Here is a 14,574-nt window from a genome sequence, read left to right as displayed (position 1 = left end):
TTCTGCTGTCTGCCGGCTCTGCCCTTCAAGCCCAATAAGGCTTTGGCAGGCCAATTTTGTATCACATTGTTACTGTGCCAAATGTTAATAAAGTATTATTATTATTATTATTATTATTATTATTATTATTATTATTATTATTATTATTATTATTATTATTATTATTATTTCCGCCACGGCTGATAGAACGTGGGATGGGTACCCTGCCAAAGCCAGGCGCTCCGTTTGCTTCAGAAAGCTTGTGTCAATGGAGTGCTGGCACGACTTACGCAAGGCGTTTGTGAAACAGGGCCCTCACCAATGCCCTCCCTACAAGCTTGGAGTGCGCTGAGTCAAATGGCAACAAAGGTTTCCCTGTGCGTGGTTCATACGACCAACAGACATGTTCGGGTTCCGACTTTACCTTGAGGTGCAAAAAGCGGATGCACGAATCTTGTGGCACTTCACACGTCACAACAAGTGGCGCTAGACATTGATGTAAAATGGTCAGCACATCAATAATCACTGGTTCAAATCGTGCATGATCTGTATCGAACAGTACCAGATAATCGTCTACGAATCTAAATACCCGTGCGACCTTCGTCTCCTGTAACCGCTCGTGCAACACTCTGTCTAGACTGGCTAAATACAAGTCGCTGAGGGCAGACGCTACACTTTGCACCCTTAAGGGGGTTTCAAGCAAGCAAAACACCCTTTTTCCTAAAATTAGGATGTAAGGGTGTTTACCTTCCCCAAAATAGCCCTTAAGGGGTAATGCTCTAGCTAAACACCCTTTAGGAGTTAAGGGTGTTATGTGTTGTCGAAACACCCATGGCCCATACCACAGCGTGCCAGATGATAACTGGGACTCGCTGATTAAAATGCCGTTGGATCTTAGGCGAGTTTAGATTAAAAGATATATGTCTCTTTTAGGGCTATCTACAAGCGTACCATAAATTTACGCCAATTCTCTTAATGTTTAATGTTCATTTATACGGAACAGGAATACCTCCACCGGCACTGAACGGCGGCTTAAGATACTATGGCTATATATATACCACATGGTCAGTGTAAGGCTGTGTAGCACGAGCGCTCCCTCCATGTGGTTTAGGAGAACTTTTTGTTGGGCAAGTTGGTGTACGTTCAGGTCAGACCGGTGGCCGTGCCGTATGTGCACAAGTTGGCCCACAACCTGAAAAAGGTTGCGAGCAGACATGGTGTTCCGCTCGTTTTTTCTGCGCGCAGGAAGCTCGGAGGGCTTTGCTCTCAAATGGGAAAAGAAAAAGAAAAAGACGTTGAGAATGTAAGAGGCTGTGGAACTCGACATGGGCTATCCTACACGAAATGTGCTGAAGGGGTAGTGTACGAGAATCCTCTTACGTGCGGCTGTTCATATATTGGACAAACCAGCAGATGCCTAAATGAGCGAATCGGGGAGCACGAACGGAATGTAGAGCAAAATAGAGGGCCCCAATTTGCCTAAGCACATTGGGCAGTGCCCATTAAGCTCTTGTGGACCGCGATTTACTGACGTGCTGGTTATCGCTAGAAGCTCAGACCAAACTGTCAGAGAATTATTGGAAGCATTTTTATTGACAAAAGAGGTGATATGTGCGTCAGCGACACGTCTATAGTATTGTATAAATCAGAGAAAAAGTTCATTGAACATGCTTTATCCCGCCCCCATTGATGGCAATACATCTTTCTGCGCACGCGCTGAGGACGACATATGTGTATGTGCATTTCTGCGCATAAACTTCAGTTGCTGGCGCTCCGTCCCGTGTCCTTTCTTGTGTATGTCCTGATTTGCGCCTTAAAAATCTATTATGTTCATGTGGTATTTTACAATACGCTCTGTTGTGTATACGGTTTGGCGCGTGCGTGCACCTCCTATGCTGATGTCATCTGTAATTGCATGATACCTGACTGGTAGATTTTATTTTTCACGTTTTTCAGTGATGGGTGTTTAGGCCTTTGGAAACACCCCATGATAAGGGTGTTAGGCCAGTGGCAACACCCTACGATATGGGTGTTTTCATACGTGAAAACACCCTTTTCCTAGGGTGTAAGGGTGTTAGTTATAGACACGGCAAAACCCCTTGAAGGGTGTAAAGTAGTTTACTGTGCTTGAAACCACATCAAGGGTGCAAACTGGTTTACAGTGTAGCTACTTCGTTCTGCCACGTTCCATTTTCGGACACAATTACGCGTAATAGGCAATCTACCTTATGTGTCTTGGCCCTAAAAAATATCTCTAAGCTAAGGCCCTTCTTAGAATCTACCGATTTTAATAACTGCTCTAGATTTAACGTCTTGCACAGCCATTTTGCTTCCGCTTTTACATTCTTTAGGTTAGCATTGCCCTGACGTGCAAAGAATGATCCAATAGCTTCATCTGCCTTTACGGCTAGAAAGTCCTTCGGTAGCACCAAAAATCCACCTTCCTTGTCGGCTTCCTTGTCGGCGCAGTTTAGCTTTCCACCTTCGCATGAAGCAGCTTCCCGCAGAAGTTCTGCAGTTGTTTGGACAACTAGCCCCTTCACACAACCATGGTGCCCGCATGTGCAAGGTCCTGCAAGCCGAATGGAACCGTCAGGCCCGGTTTTACAAGCATTGCCTCTTCCCGAAAATACATGGGTGTCCATCGCCTCCCGCAGTGAGCAAAGCTTGGCGAAACTGCTAGTCTTTAGCGAACTCTGCGACAGAAGTTCCGTGGATGCAGACGCTAAGGTAGCTTCGAACTTCAACGCCTAAGAAGCCACCCCATCGGCGCAACCCAGTCCGCACCCTCCGAGAGGAATTACCTCAATTAGAACGTCACACGAATAAAGGCAAGCAGGTCGATACTTGCAACGCGCCGCTCGAGCGCAAATGACTGAGGAAAAGAACACACACAGGACGACCGCGAGCTAACAACGGTCACAGCTCGACACTTGCGGGGCGCTGCTCAAACACAAGGACGGACACTCTAAAAGAACGCACAGGTACACAAAGGGCGAACGTGAACTAACTGTTACGGTTGTTACTTCGTGTTTGAGCAGCACGCTACAACCCAACGCTCTTAGACTTCTTTTTCTATAAAACAGTGGCGCGTGGAGTGACACCTCCGCGACTCCTGCCGCGCGGTGGCATTCGACGCATTCCTTACTCGCCGTTCCACATCGTCAGTGGGTACAGAAATGGGCCACTTTTTAGCGCGCGTCTCATGCGAAGTAAGGGTGGTCACGCCGCACACCACCACCACCACCACCGGTTTGAGCTCCGCTATAAGACTATTTAGAGCTTCGCATCTAAACATAGGAGCGTTGCCTTAAAGGGACACTAAAGGCGAATATTAAGGCGACCTTGATTGTTGAAATAGCGTTACAGAAACCTTGTAATGCTACTTTTATGCCAAGGAAGTGCTTATTTTGAAATAAAATCACGTTTTAGTGGTCCGCATCGCGTTAGCGCACTTCAAATCACCCGCCTGAATGCGGTATTTCGCACGTCACTGTTGCCGCGCCCAACGTTGCCCGCCTTAACTGCGCGGCGGCGTGCACTGGCGGCGTGCACCATTCGGGCATCCGGCATCATATGCGTGCGGTATTTTGTCGAACTTTCTGTCAGAGCGATTTTCACGAGCGTGCAAAACACACGCGGCAGTACGCGATACCAAAACTACCACTGAGACGCGACCGCGTGAGCGAAGCAGGGCGTCGGGCGAAGCGCAGTTTGGCGAAAACGTAACTTTTGAACCACGCGCGCCGTTCCCCATGACAATGCCAAAGAGTTTCTTTTTTCCATGAATCAAACAGAAACGAACAAGCAGCATTTTATTACGTCTATTGGTGCACGGAAAGTTCTTTTTTTTATTGCAGCTAATTTGATTACTAGTGATTAATTGTATTCAGACTCTCCCACGTCATCGGGATCACTTCCAAAATGTCCCACTCGTGGCCCTCATCATGTGATACATTTAGCTTAATTTCTAGGTAAGTAGGTAAGTAGGGCACTGCTGCTGATAATACTGCCGTTTCAGACGTTGTCATACATTGTGCTTTCACTCTGACATAAAATGTTATTTGCCTTTAGTGTCCCTTTAAGGGCGATACTACACACACTGAAGCCCCTCCGAGCACTGCGTGCCGTTAGCGTTAATTGGTCTATATAAATAGCTCGCCATTGTTATGCTAATCAGCCGGTTGCGCGTGGCCGAGTTGTTTAAAGCAGCGCGCTGCGGAGGCAGGGGTCGCAGGCTCGAATCCCGGTGGCGCTCTTTGGAAATTTTTTTCTTCTGATTTATTTTAGATTCGAATGAGCTTTTGGGCTGTGTCCGTAGTTCCATTGGCGACCGTCCCACGTAGCATAGCCATCTGAGCGCGCGCTCGCGCCAAGGAAAAGTCTTCTTGCTCTTGTTCTTCGACCGCCTTGATACGTGCAGAGCACTTTAGAGGCCCGGGCTGCCGTATACTGCCCTAGCATGGCGTAACGCAGACAAAACCATGTGTGATGGCACGCGCTAGCGCGTTCGGGCCTGTGTAAGGGGCTGGGTAAGATGCTGTGGCCTCTCCCTCTTACACTCTCTCAGCAATCATGTGATGGCGTCGGCGAACGAGATTTAGACGCGCAATGAACCAACGCGTTGTATCCTAGTCAGAACACGCTGGCACGCGTTAGTGCGTTCGGACCTGTGTAAGGGGCTGGGTAAGACGCTGTAGCCTCTCCCCCTTACACTCTCTCAGCAATCATGTGATGGCGTCGGGGAATGAGATTCTGCAGACGCGCGATGAACCAACGCGTTGTATCCTAGTCAGAACACGCTGGCACGCGCTAGCGCGTTCGGGCCTGCGTAAGGGGCTGGGTAAGACGCTGTGGCCTCCCCCCTTAGACTCTCTCAGCAATCATGTGATGGCGTCGGGGAACGAGATTCTGCAGACGCGCGATGAACCAGCGCGTTGTATCCTAGTCAGAACACGCTGGCACACGCTAGCGCGTTCGGGCCTGCGTAAGGGGCTGGGTAAGACGCTGTGGCCTCTCCCCCTTACACTCTCTCAGCAATCATGTGATGGCGTCGGGGAACGAGCTTCTGCAGACGCGCGATGAACCAACGCGTTGTATCCTATACTCGCGGACAACTTTTCTTGGCAATGAAGGGAAAGCTACGGGGGCGGAGCGTCTGCCCATGTACTGCTACGCGAAGTAGTCCGGTTTGGCGCGCGTCTCGTAACGCCGTGGAAAGTGATGGCTAGCGTTGCATTTCGACGCAAACGCTGCTTAGCGTCTAACGTACGGGTAAAAGGCGCGACTTTTTCACACACGCAAAAACGCAAAGTGACAACGTAAAAATTAAAAGAACTGCAAACGCCTGACATGTATCTGCTTGACTTGTGGCCGTATCTTGGAAAGAGGCGACTAAAGACAGCGTCGCCATCTCTGCGCTGCTACAGAAAACATGAGCGAACCTTGCAAAGAAATCTTGCTAAGCCTTCTGCAGCGCAAATCCACTTTGTATCTCAAAAACGGAGCTATTTTATCGCCGGTACACGGTTGGCTAAGCCTCATTACTCAAATCTAAATCAAACACGAACATTATTAGGGAATGAACAAGTTTAATAATGCAGGACGACGGCTACAAAGATTCGAAGTGGACGGCTCTCGCTTCAACAGGCACCGCCATCTTGCCTTACGTACGGGATCTCTTGCGTGCGTTAGCGTTGAACGTTACATTCCAGAAATAGCGTTCGTACGTAAGAGCTCGGGCTACGTTTACGTTCTGCTCATGCGCAGTTAGGAGCACGCAACGCTAACGCTAACGCTAAATCCTTGCGTTTGCTGTTTTCCGCTATACTAAAACTCGCTAATATCTCGCTTGTGTGCTCTACGTTCCGCCTCAGAAAGCTACATGTAGAAAATGAAGGAGTATTATATATATATATATATATATATATATATATATATATATATATATATATATATATATATATATATATATATATATATATATATATATATATATATATCACGCAGAAAATACGGATGCAAGTCTAGGACTATATTCATTAGCGGTAGGATACGTGCATTGTGGCTCTGTAGCCTTCGCTTCATTGCCAAGAAAAGTTGTCCGCGAGTATAGTCAGAACACGCTGGCACGCGCTAGGGCGTTCGGGCCTCTGTAAGGGGCTGGGTAAGACGCTGTGGCCTCTCCCCCTTACACTCTTTCAGCAATCACGTGATGGCGTCGGGGAACGAGATTCTGCAGACACGCGATGAACCCGCGTGGCGCGCTCCAACAAGAGTTCGGGACGTGCAGCAGCGACAGCGACTACAGTGAATTCATGGTGTGCTCCACTTGCAAGGACGCGGTAACATCGGGCCAGGTGGCCGTGATGAACGGAACTTCAAGTCGACCAAAGCGCTGCTTCGCATCCCCACATGGTTCCGTTTTGTGGGAACTGGCGTAATTTTTTCTTTGTGGCTTTTGTTTATATATACATACATATACTTACAAGGGCCATGACGGCGACGGCAAAAACCAGCCGAGAGTGTCCATATAATTGCCATCGCAATAAAAAGCTCACATCGACCCAAATTGTAGATACAAATTATTTCGTATATAGCTGCACAGGTTTTTGTTTGCAGCTTTGTGCTGCAAATTCAGTGGATGTGAATTTTTCCTTTAAAAAGAAAGTTGTTTAGCGAAAAACAGGGTATCCACCTTATGTATCCACCTTATGTGTTGCTACGATCGATTTGCCTCAGTGTGCGAGAACAACTGGACCCTTCCACTGGACGTCTATTTTAGCTCGCGATCCTCGACATCGATGTTACGCTTCTGTGCCTATTGTTTAGCACGCTGACATACTAAGAATCCGAATGCAAACAGCAAACACATGTGGGCGTTCGCAGCATATAGATGTTGCGGGAGTGCAGTTCGGCGAAATTGAAGAGGTGATACATGGTACCGGCATCGCAGATTATCTTACGGACATACGTGTGAAGGTGGGTATATTTTGTTAGCCAAACCGTCGCTTTTGACATTCGTACGTTCGTAAGAATTCTAGTAGATGGTGTAAATGAACTAAGAGCATTATGCTCCTTAACTAGGACTTTCAATAATTCCAACTAAAAACGTCGTGCGATTGCATTACGTGTAAGGTAAATTGTATGATTCGTTACTGATATGTACTCAAGGTTAAGTAGTTTTTCTTGTCCATTTATATATTCCGCATGGCCATTAGACGTTTTACTATAGAGATTGGAAAACGACGGTAATGCAGAACCAGTTGTCAGAAATGTCGATAATAATATTCATAGATTTTCTTGCACAAACGTTCACAGAAAAGTGATATAGTATTTGCGGCTGAGTGCACAATTTGAAGCACTTCATCCCCATGTGTTCTTGCACTTAGTGACGGTGTCATACGCGAAGGAATTATTTCTGCCGGTCTTTCAGTTTTTATGCACCAGTAAACATTCTTACTGGTATTTTCAAAGCACTGCGCTGTGTCCTTTATTATGCTCTGACACCTCCGCTTGAATAGCACCGGCGTAGAAAGTGATATACCGAGTGGTATTCGCCCTGAAGTGATTAGCTTCAATGCAATTAGTCAAACTTTCTCAATGGTCTAGCATCGCTCCCCAGTTTGTCTTGCATGCAAGGTCCGTCTGTTCAAGTAATCCAGCTTAATGTCAGAGGCGCAGTAACAACCACATCAGATATTTAATACGTAATTACCATAGGCGTGGGCACAGGATGGGCGCCCCCCCCCCCCTATCCACCTAAGAGGGGGGGGGGGCTTAGCATGCGCCATTCTTTGGCTTAAAAGGGAGGAGGGGGGCGCTGCGATGAACCTTCGCCCCCTCCCCCCCCCCCCTGAAGGGGAACCCTGCGCAAGCTTATGATAATTACCCATGTACTTATTTTTTATCCAATCGCCAGTGAGCGTGGGCTGACTTCACTGATTAAGCTCTTATCAAACATTAATAAAGAATAGTGAGCTGGTCGCTGTTGTCGGTCGAATGAAGCATAGACAAGGAGCACGCAGTGCACGAGGTGAGTGTCGGGCTTATGCAGGTATCGTTTTGTCCTGTCTGCAGCGTTGACGCGTGTGACGTCAGCTTACCATCTCAACAGGTAAGACCTGGGAAAGTCTGCGGCTGGAGCGATATTTGACCGCTTGTAGTCCCATCGTATGATGAACAAGACAGACGTGAGATATCGAACAATAGAGAAGGCGTACGCTGCTAGAGATATAGGTTAGCGTACGATTTTTGAACTTATACGGACGTCTGATGACACCGCCGCACTTACCATTTTGCAAACGCTCACTTATGGTGCTATTGTAAAACAGTTTTAATTGACGTTCAGAGTACTAACAATTGCGTCGCATCTTTGGTTGACTGCTGCGCAGGATAACTTCTAGACGAACAGTGGTTGGCATTCATGAAGTCCAGCTGCTCTTTTTTTTTCGCTGTGGAGCCAAGGGCACTCAGACAGGAACGGTCAGACTGACGACGTGGAGACCTAAACCGCGGCTGCACAGAGTCTGAAGCAACGACTGGGAACGCATATCACGTGAACGCGCTGCCGGACTGCGAAATGGTCGCACTGACGACAGCATGCCTATTTATCCTTGTAAGTCCGTGGGCGCTAGCGCAATTTACCTCGGCCGGTCGTTACAGCCCCGACTGGTCGTCGCTGGACACTCGCCCTCTACCGTCGTGGTTCGACGATGCCAAGATCGGCGTGTTCATCCACTGGGGCGTGTTTTCGGTGCCCAGCTTCGGGGGCGAGTGGTTCTGGCACAGCTGGCAGGTTGGAAATCCCTCGCACGTGAACTTCATGAGGCGCAACTACAAGCCGGGCTTCAAGTACCAGGACTTCGCTCCGCAGTTCACGGCCGAGTTCTTCAACCCCAAAAGCTGGGCCGACATCATCGCCAAGTGAGATCGGCGTAACTAATCACACACTTTTTACATGCGTTGCAGGAAATTTGCTCTCATATCGCAGGATGGCGGTCCCAGATGAATTATATCATCCGCTTGCTGCTACAACGTAAATAACAGTAGTCAGAATGTTTTAGTTGTTCGCAGTTACATTTCGTGGCGTCGAATTCATTAGCGTTGAGATCATACTCAAAACGACTATAAATACATACTTTGAACCTAAGAAGTCGCCCTTAATATATTTCCCATGGAAGGTAGGAAGGATGGAACAGACAGAGCGACAGGGAACTTGGTCAGTTCTCAGACTGGCTGGCAACACTGTGCAGGGGAACAGTATATTAAAGGGGAACTCCGGCGTCGTTTTGATGATATTATGATACAGCAGTTTTCAAATGGTATTGACAGCCCTGTAACAGATAGGGTGGTTTCAGTTTGCTTAGAACGGTGGTTCTCAGCCGTCGATGTGTGGGGGAACCTTTGTGGACTGGCCGAAGTGATGGCAGACTCCTTCCTTCATGTGGGGGGGGGGGGGGGTTGATGTAGCAGGCTCGGTTTTTAATTGAGGCGTTGGGGCAGCCGAGGCGATCTTGCTCATCATGTTGCAGCAGTTCCTGGAGCAGGAGCTGGAACTGGGAATAGGTCAAAACTCGTCTCCAAAAACTATTTTTCGCGGGCGATGGCGTCGCGGAACCCTATTTGAGAACCACAGGCTTATAGAAGCTTAATAATTTTAGATAGCCGAAAATGCGATGTGTAGAAACCGAAACCGAAACGGTAGGGGCTTCGTGCAGCGTCTACGATGACGTCACATCATACTTCTCCGTAATCTAGACACAGTACATATGGTTCTGGCGCGTGGAAAGAGACACTAATGATGTCACTCAACAATGCAACGAGCTGTGTCAGTTCTTGGAAATTGACAGCGGCGATTTCAGCGACGAGATGAGTGCGTGAGGATCGCCGTTTGTTTTTGACCGCCTTCTCGGGGAGTTAGAATGTAGTATCATAGCCTCTATGGTAGTATACGCCATCACGAACACAATCATGGTGGCCCGCATTCAATGGCATGATACGGGAACTCGCTAAAAATATTTAAAATTCACTATCAGGAAAACTGAGTGACTTGCAGTCGCATAGTATGGCACAGTCCACCAAACTACCAAGGAGAGCTTATACTGAAAATTTTATTCAGATCAGTGGGCACCAAAAAATCGCCGGAGTGGCCCCTAAGAAGGACTAAAGGAAAGCGGAAGGACACACTACAAAAAAAAGAAAGCGGAGAGTGAATATGCAGTTTTACATATATTGGGAGAATGCATGCGCCATATCCGAATTGATGCTTTGTTTCTCAGTATACCCTTATCGCCTCGTCCTCACAGTAAGCTCTTATCACGAGCAGGAATTAGGATAAGTGACATTTACAGTCACGCTTATAAGTGACCGTATTGGGGAACATTGCAATCGACTGAGAGCGTCGAGGCATTTCAATGCGTGTCCTCACAATGCGGCTCATTACGTCTCGCAAGAAGTCTGGTCGCCGATTGTATAACTTAATGCATTACCAAGCGTCCAGCAGGCTTACGCCTTAGGTGTTCGATCCAGAGAGTCTAGCATCCCGCAGGACTTGTTTTGAAGCTTGTGTTGCGTACAAGTACTCACACAAGCTACGACTGAGGATTATTCCGAGGAAACTGGGATTGTTGTAATGCTTCACGTTAAAGTGAGTTCCGTGTGCAGAACCGATTGAGCTCCTGGTTTCACATTCTGCACACGGCTTAGACTAGATTATGTTGTTGAGAATCATCATACTGAATCTCCAACAAATGAGGGTACTGTTTTATAAGAAGCCTTACGATAGCTCAGCCGGACTAGTACCACGTATTTTGAACGAAATGATCAAATTTGTACTTCTCGTAGTTATTCCAAAACAGCGCACAAAAGGGACATGAAAGATACCGCACTGTAGTGTAGTGCGCTATCGTTCATGTCCCGTTTGTGCGCTGTTTTGGAATAGTGTACGTGCCAACAAGTCCGCCTAGCCACCCTATTGATGTACTTCTCGCTTATTGTTCTTTTAGTGTTTTGTTTTGTTAAAAATACGCCAACACTTAAATTACTAGTGCTTACCAGTGTCGCTTTAGAGGGGTCATGAACCATTCCTCGGGCTTTGTGAAAAAACACGTCCTGCGGATAGCAGACACTGCTCTCGAACATCTCAGCCAAATCTTGCAGACGTCCGCGGCAAAGAGAGTTTACAAGCGGAGCGCAAGATTGCCGTTTTCTAGGGCGCGCTCTTTTTATACAGAGGCCTGCGCTCACTCTCTTCGGAGCGGCTGGCTCCTTCTGTTTGACGTCGAAAACTAGACAGCTTGCTATTGGCCAAAAAGTGACTTTTCTTACCGCTAAAATTGAGGGCCAGTTTTGTTGGACACAAGCACCTGAAGATAACGGATGATGAAGTCATGAAAAGCGTGTGAGGACGTTATTTATGTTTTCACGGAAGTGTAGTGGTCATAAGATCAAGGAAAATCAATGTGAACGAAAAAAAAAATTCCGGCAGATCCCACGCATTGTGGGATTCGATTTCATGCAAATTAGTCAGCGAAAAGCAGCCTATGGCAGATTTGTCGCTTGAGCCAAGCTTTACTACTATGTGGATCGATGTGACTTTTTGTAAGCTTAGTAGTTGTGCGCAGATGGTGGGCTTGTCAGGCACGTCGACTATACACTGGCGTGCAAAGGGTAGCTCCGACGAAACATCGGCATTGATGTTAGAGCAGATATGCAAGTTTTATCGCGGAGAAGTGCACGTATACGGTCCGATTATGTGCATGTTATAAGCGTTCGTCGGCGTATTTGAGCTACGCTTGATTGCATAGTCAATGTTTATTACATTGTTACATAAGCGGTTAGCCAACACTGCAACCACAACTGGGGCTGCCCCGGCAGCATGAAGCTTGTCTATAGGGTATTTTTTCCAAGAATTTCGAAGCACTGGCGTGGCTCTGTGATGGAATACTGGACTTTCATCTCGAATGCCTGGATTCGATTCCGGCTCGAGGCGAGATTCTTATTCTCTCCTTCCATCGAGATTTTTCGCTCGACAACGCCGTCAATGCAGACACCGGATTCGCTGCGGCACGAGCTCCTTATCGCTTTCGCGTTAACATTTCTAATCTATTCTCACTGTCCCTGGGTTGTTATATTCTGTGAATCACCTGTGGCGCGTACCCGTATACCACGGGCCATGTTATGCAGCTATGTGCGGCACGTAACTGGTGGAAAGGGTTTCACGACGTAACAGGCAGGCAAGGAGTGTTATTCGTGTCATGACCTGTGAAACATGTTCGTCATACACTCATGTCATTCTGTGACAATTTCGGTACACACCAAGTTAAGGAGACGACCACAAGAGCGCCCAGAGGTAGCAGGCTATATATATATATATATATATATATATATATATATATATATATATATATATATATATATATATATATATATATATATATATATATATATATAGAAACGGTCAAAGTGGCTTTGGTTCGTAAAGAAATGCTTCGCATGTAAAACAACTTGTCGCCAGGTACCGAACGCATACCCTCCGAATTACGCATGTTGTGCACCATTTGTGATACTGTGGCGGCTGCCCCTTCGTTCACTTCCAGCTATGTACGTGTAACCGTGGGAGTGTTACAGCGCCACTCGTAGCCATGACGGCGTACGTGATTTTTTTCTTCTTTTGCACGGTGGCGTCACGTTGTACGCGAAATCTAGAAGTAGGTAGGTGGCCAATAAACCCCGCAAGGGCATCAAAGTGCTGGAGTCGAGGTCCGCGCTATCGAATGAACGAAATAAACGTAATCTGTCGAAGTATGCACAAGTCACTTGTTTGTTGTGTGTTCGACAAGAGCCAGGAAGTGAGACAAGCGATTCTACCACGGCTGATGTTGTGAGTTACTGAGAATGTGCGGTTCACTTTACATAAACAAAAACTCAACCATGTAACGTATGAAAGGTTTTTAGCTAACCTCGGGCCTTACAGCTGCAGTCATTGTAACGAGAAGAATATGTCTCATTCAGGTCGGGAGCGCGGTACGTGGTACTCACAAGCAAGCATCACGAAGGATTCACGCTTTGGCCCTCGAACGTCTCGTGGAATTGGAACGCCCAAGACATCGGGCCGCACCTGGACCTGGTGGGAACTCTGGCCGACGCCATAAGGCGCCGAGGGGGTATGCGGTTTGGCCTGTACCACTCCCTCATGGACTGGTACCACCCGCTCTACTTGGCCGACAAGGCGTCCAACTTTTCGACTGCTTTGTTTCCGCCTGCTAAGACACTCCCGGAACTGGTGGAGATCGTGGAAAGGTGAGTCCATTGGGTGACCTTCACTCCATAGTTAATTTACATAAGCTTTTGTTCGTCGTGCGGTAACGTACATGTCGTCTGAATAAGCGTGTACTCACTCACCGATACCTTCGCAGACTGTCCACTAACTAACACTCATGTGACCTCACGCTCGTCGGCACTCATTCGGGATCCTACTGATACCCACTTATGCTAACATGCTTTCCTGATATCTCTTCCGGCACGAACATCGCATCTAGCTCGACTATGGTATAGAAAGGACAGGGGCGCCGCGAGAATCTAGTACGAGGCAAAGCACGTTCTATAGGCTATGGAACCAAAGGAACGCCATGTTTATTCGCTGATCAGCCGTCGCTGGTAATGACCGCCTCTCCGAATAAATTTGATAGGCGGCCTTCGCCTAACCGCCTCCCGCAGACCAATATTAATTCACGGATACCAGCATTCACTCACGCTCTCACGTGCACTCCCACTCACCGGCCATTCACTCACGTACAGACGATGTTCTCAGGGCCATAAGTATACAGGCTGACACCAAAGCAATAACGCAAACAGAAAAAATACGAAGCTTTATCCTAACGCGCTGCACGTAGATTTTAGTTCTGATTTTGACACGTATTATCAGTCTCTGCTTGGGCGCGTGTTTTCTTTCCCGAATGGAAGATTACAAAGCGCTCTAGCATAATTGACCATCATCATCATCAGCCAGAGCATCGACAAAGCGTGCAGTTGCGTAGGTGCCCGTATTTCCTTACGGTCGCGTAGTGGGTACTTCGCCCCTTCGCAAAATGATGAATTATGGCGTAGTGTGTACTTCGCAACTCTACTTGCAGATAGGCATTCATTATATGAGAGTTTGCAGACCTACGCCGTCCCATTACTTCGACTCCACTTGGGCTTTTAAGTACATGTGTTATTATAAAAATTCTCGCAATTACAGGTACCGTCCAGATATTGTGTGGTCTGACGGCGACTGGGAAGCGTCGGACACTTACTGGGACAGCACGTCTTTCCTCGCCTGGCTTTACAACGACAGCCCAGTCCGCTCAACCGTCGTAGGTCAACGACCGCTGGGGCAGAGAGGCCTTGTGCAGGCACGGAGGCTTCCTCACCTGCCGAGATCGGTTCAATCCGGGTGTGCTGCAGCGACGCAAATGGGAAAACTGCCTGACGATCGACAAGTACTCCTGGGGTTACAGACGCGACGCGAACCTCTCCGAGTACCACACCATTGGCGAGCTCCTCGACATCTTGGCGAGCACGGTGAGCTGCAACGGTAACCTGTTGATCAAT

The 14,574-nt window shown here is 47.6% G+C and overlaps 1 protein-coding gene across 1 annotated transcript; it reads left to right on the top strand.

Annotated features, from left to right (window-relative positions):
- Positions 1 to 8,489: 8,489 nt before the first annotated feature.
- LOC119391420 (alpha-L-fucosidase-like) lies at positions 8,490 to 14,571 on the top strand (the record flags this gene model as incomplete). Its single annotated transcript, XM_037659100.2, is given in 4 exon segments — positions 8,490 to 8,904; positions 12,994 to 13,281; positions 14,222 to 14,339; positions 14,341 to 14,571. Coding segments are annotated over 4 exon segments (981 nt in total), but the record flags the coding sequence as incomplete, so codon positions are not given.
- Between the last annotated feature and the right edge of the window lie 3 nt (positions 14,572 to 14,574).

The sequence above is a fragment of the Rhipicephalus sanguineus genome, chromosome 4 (genome assembly GCF_013339695.2).
Source record: "Rhipicephalus sanguineus isolate Rsan-2018 chromosome 4, BIME_Rsan_1.4, whole genome shotgun sequence".
NCBI lineage: Eukaryota > Metazoa > Arthropoda > Arachnida > Ixodida > Ixodidae > Rhipicephalus > Rhipicephalus sanguineus.
This window is presented reverse-complemented; position numbering and strand designations above follow the sequence as displayed.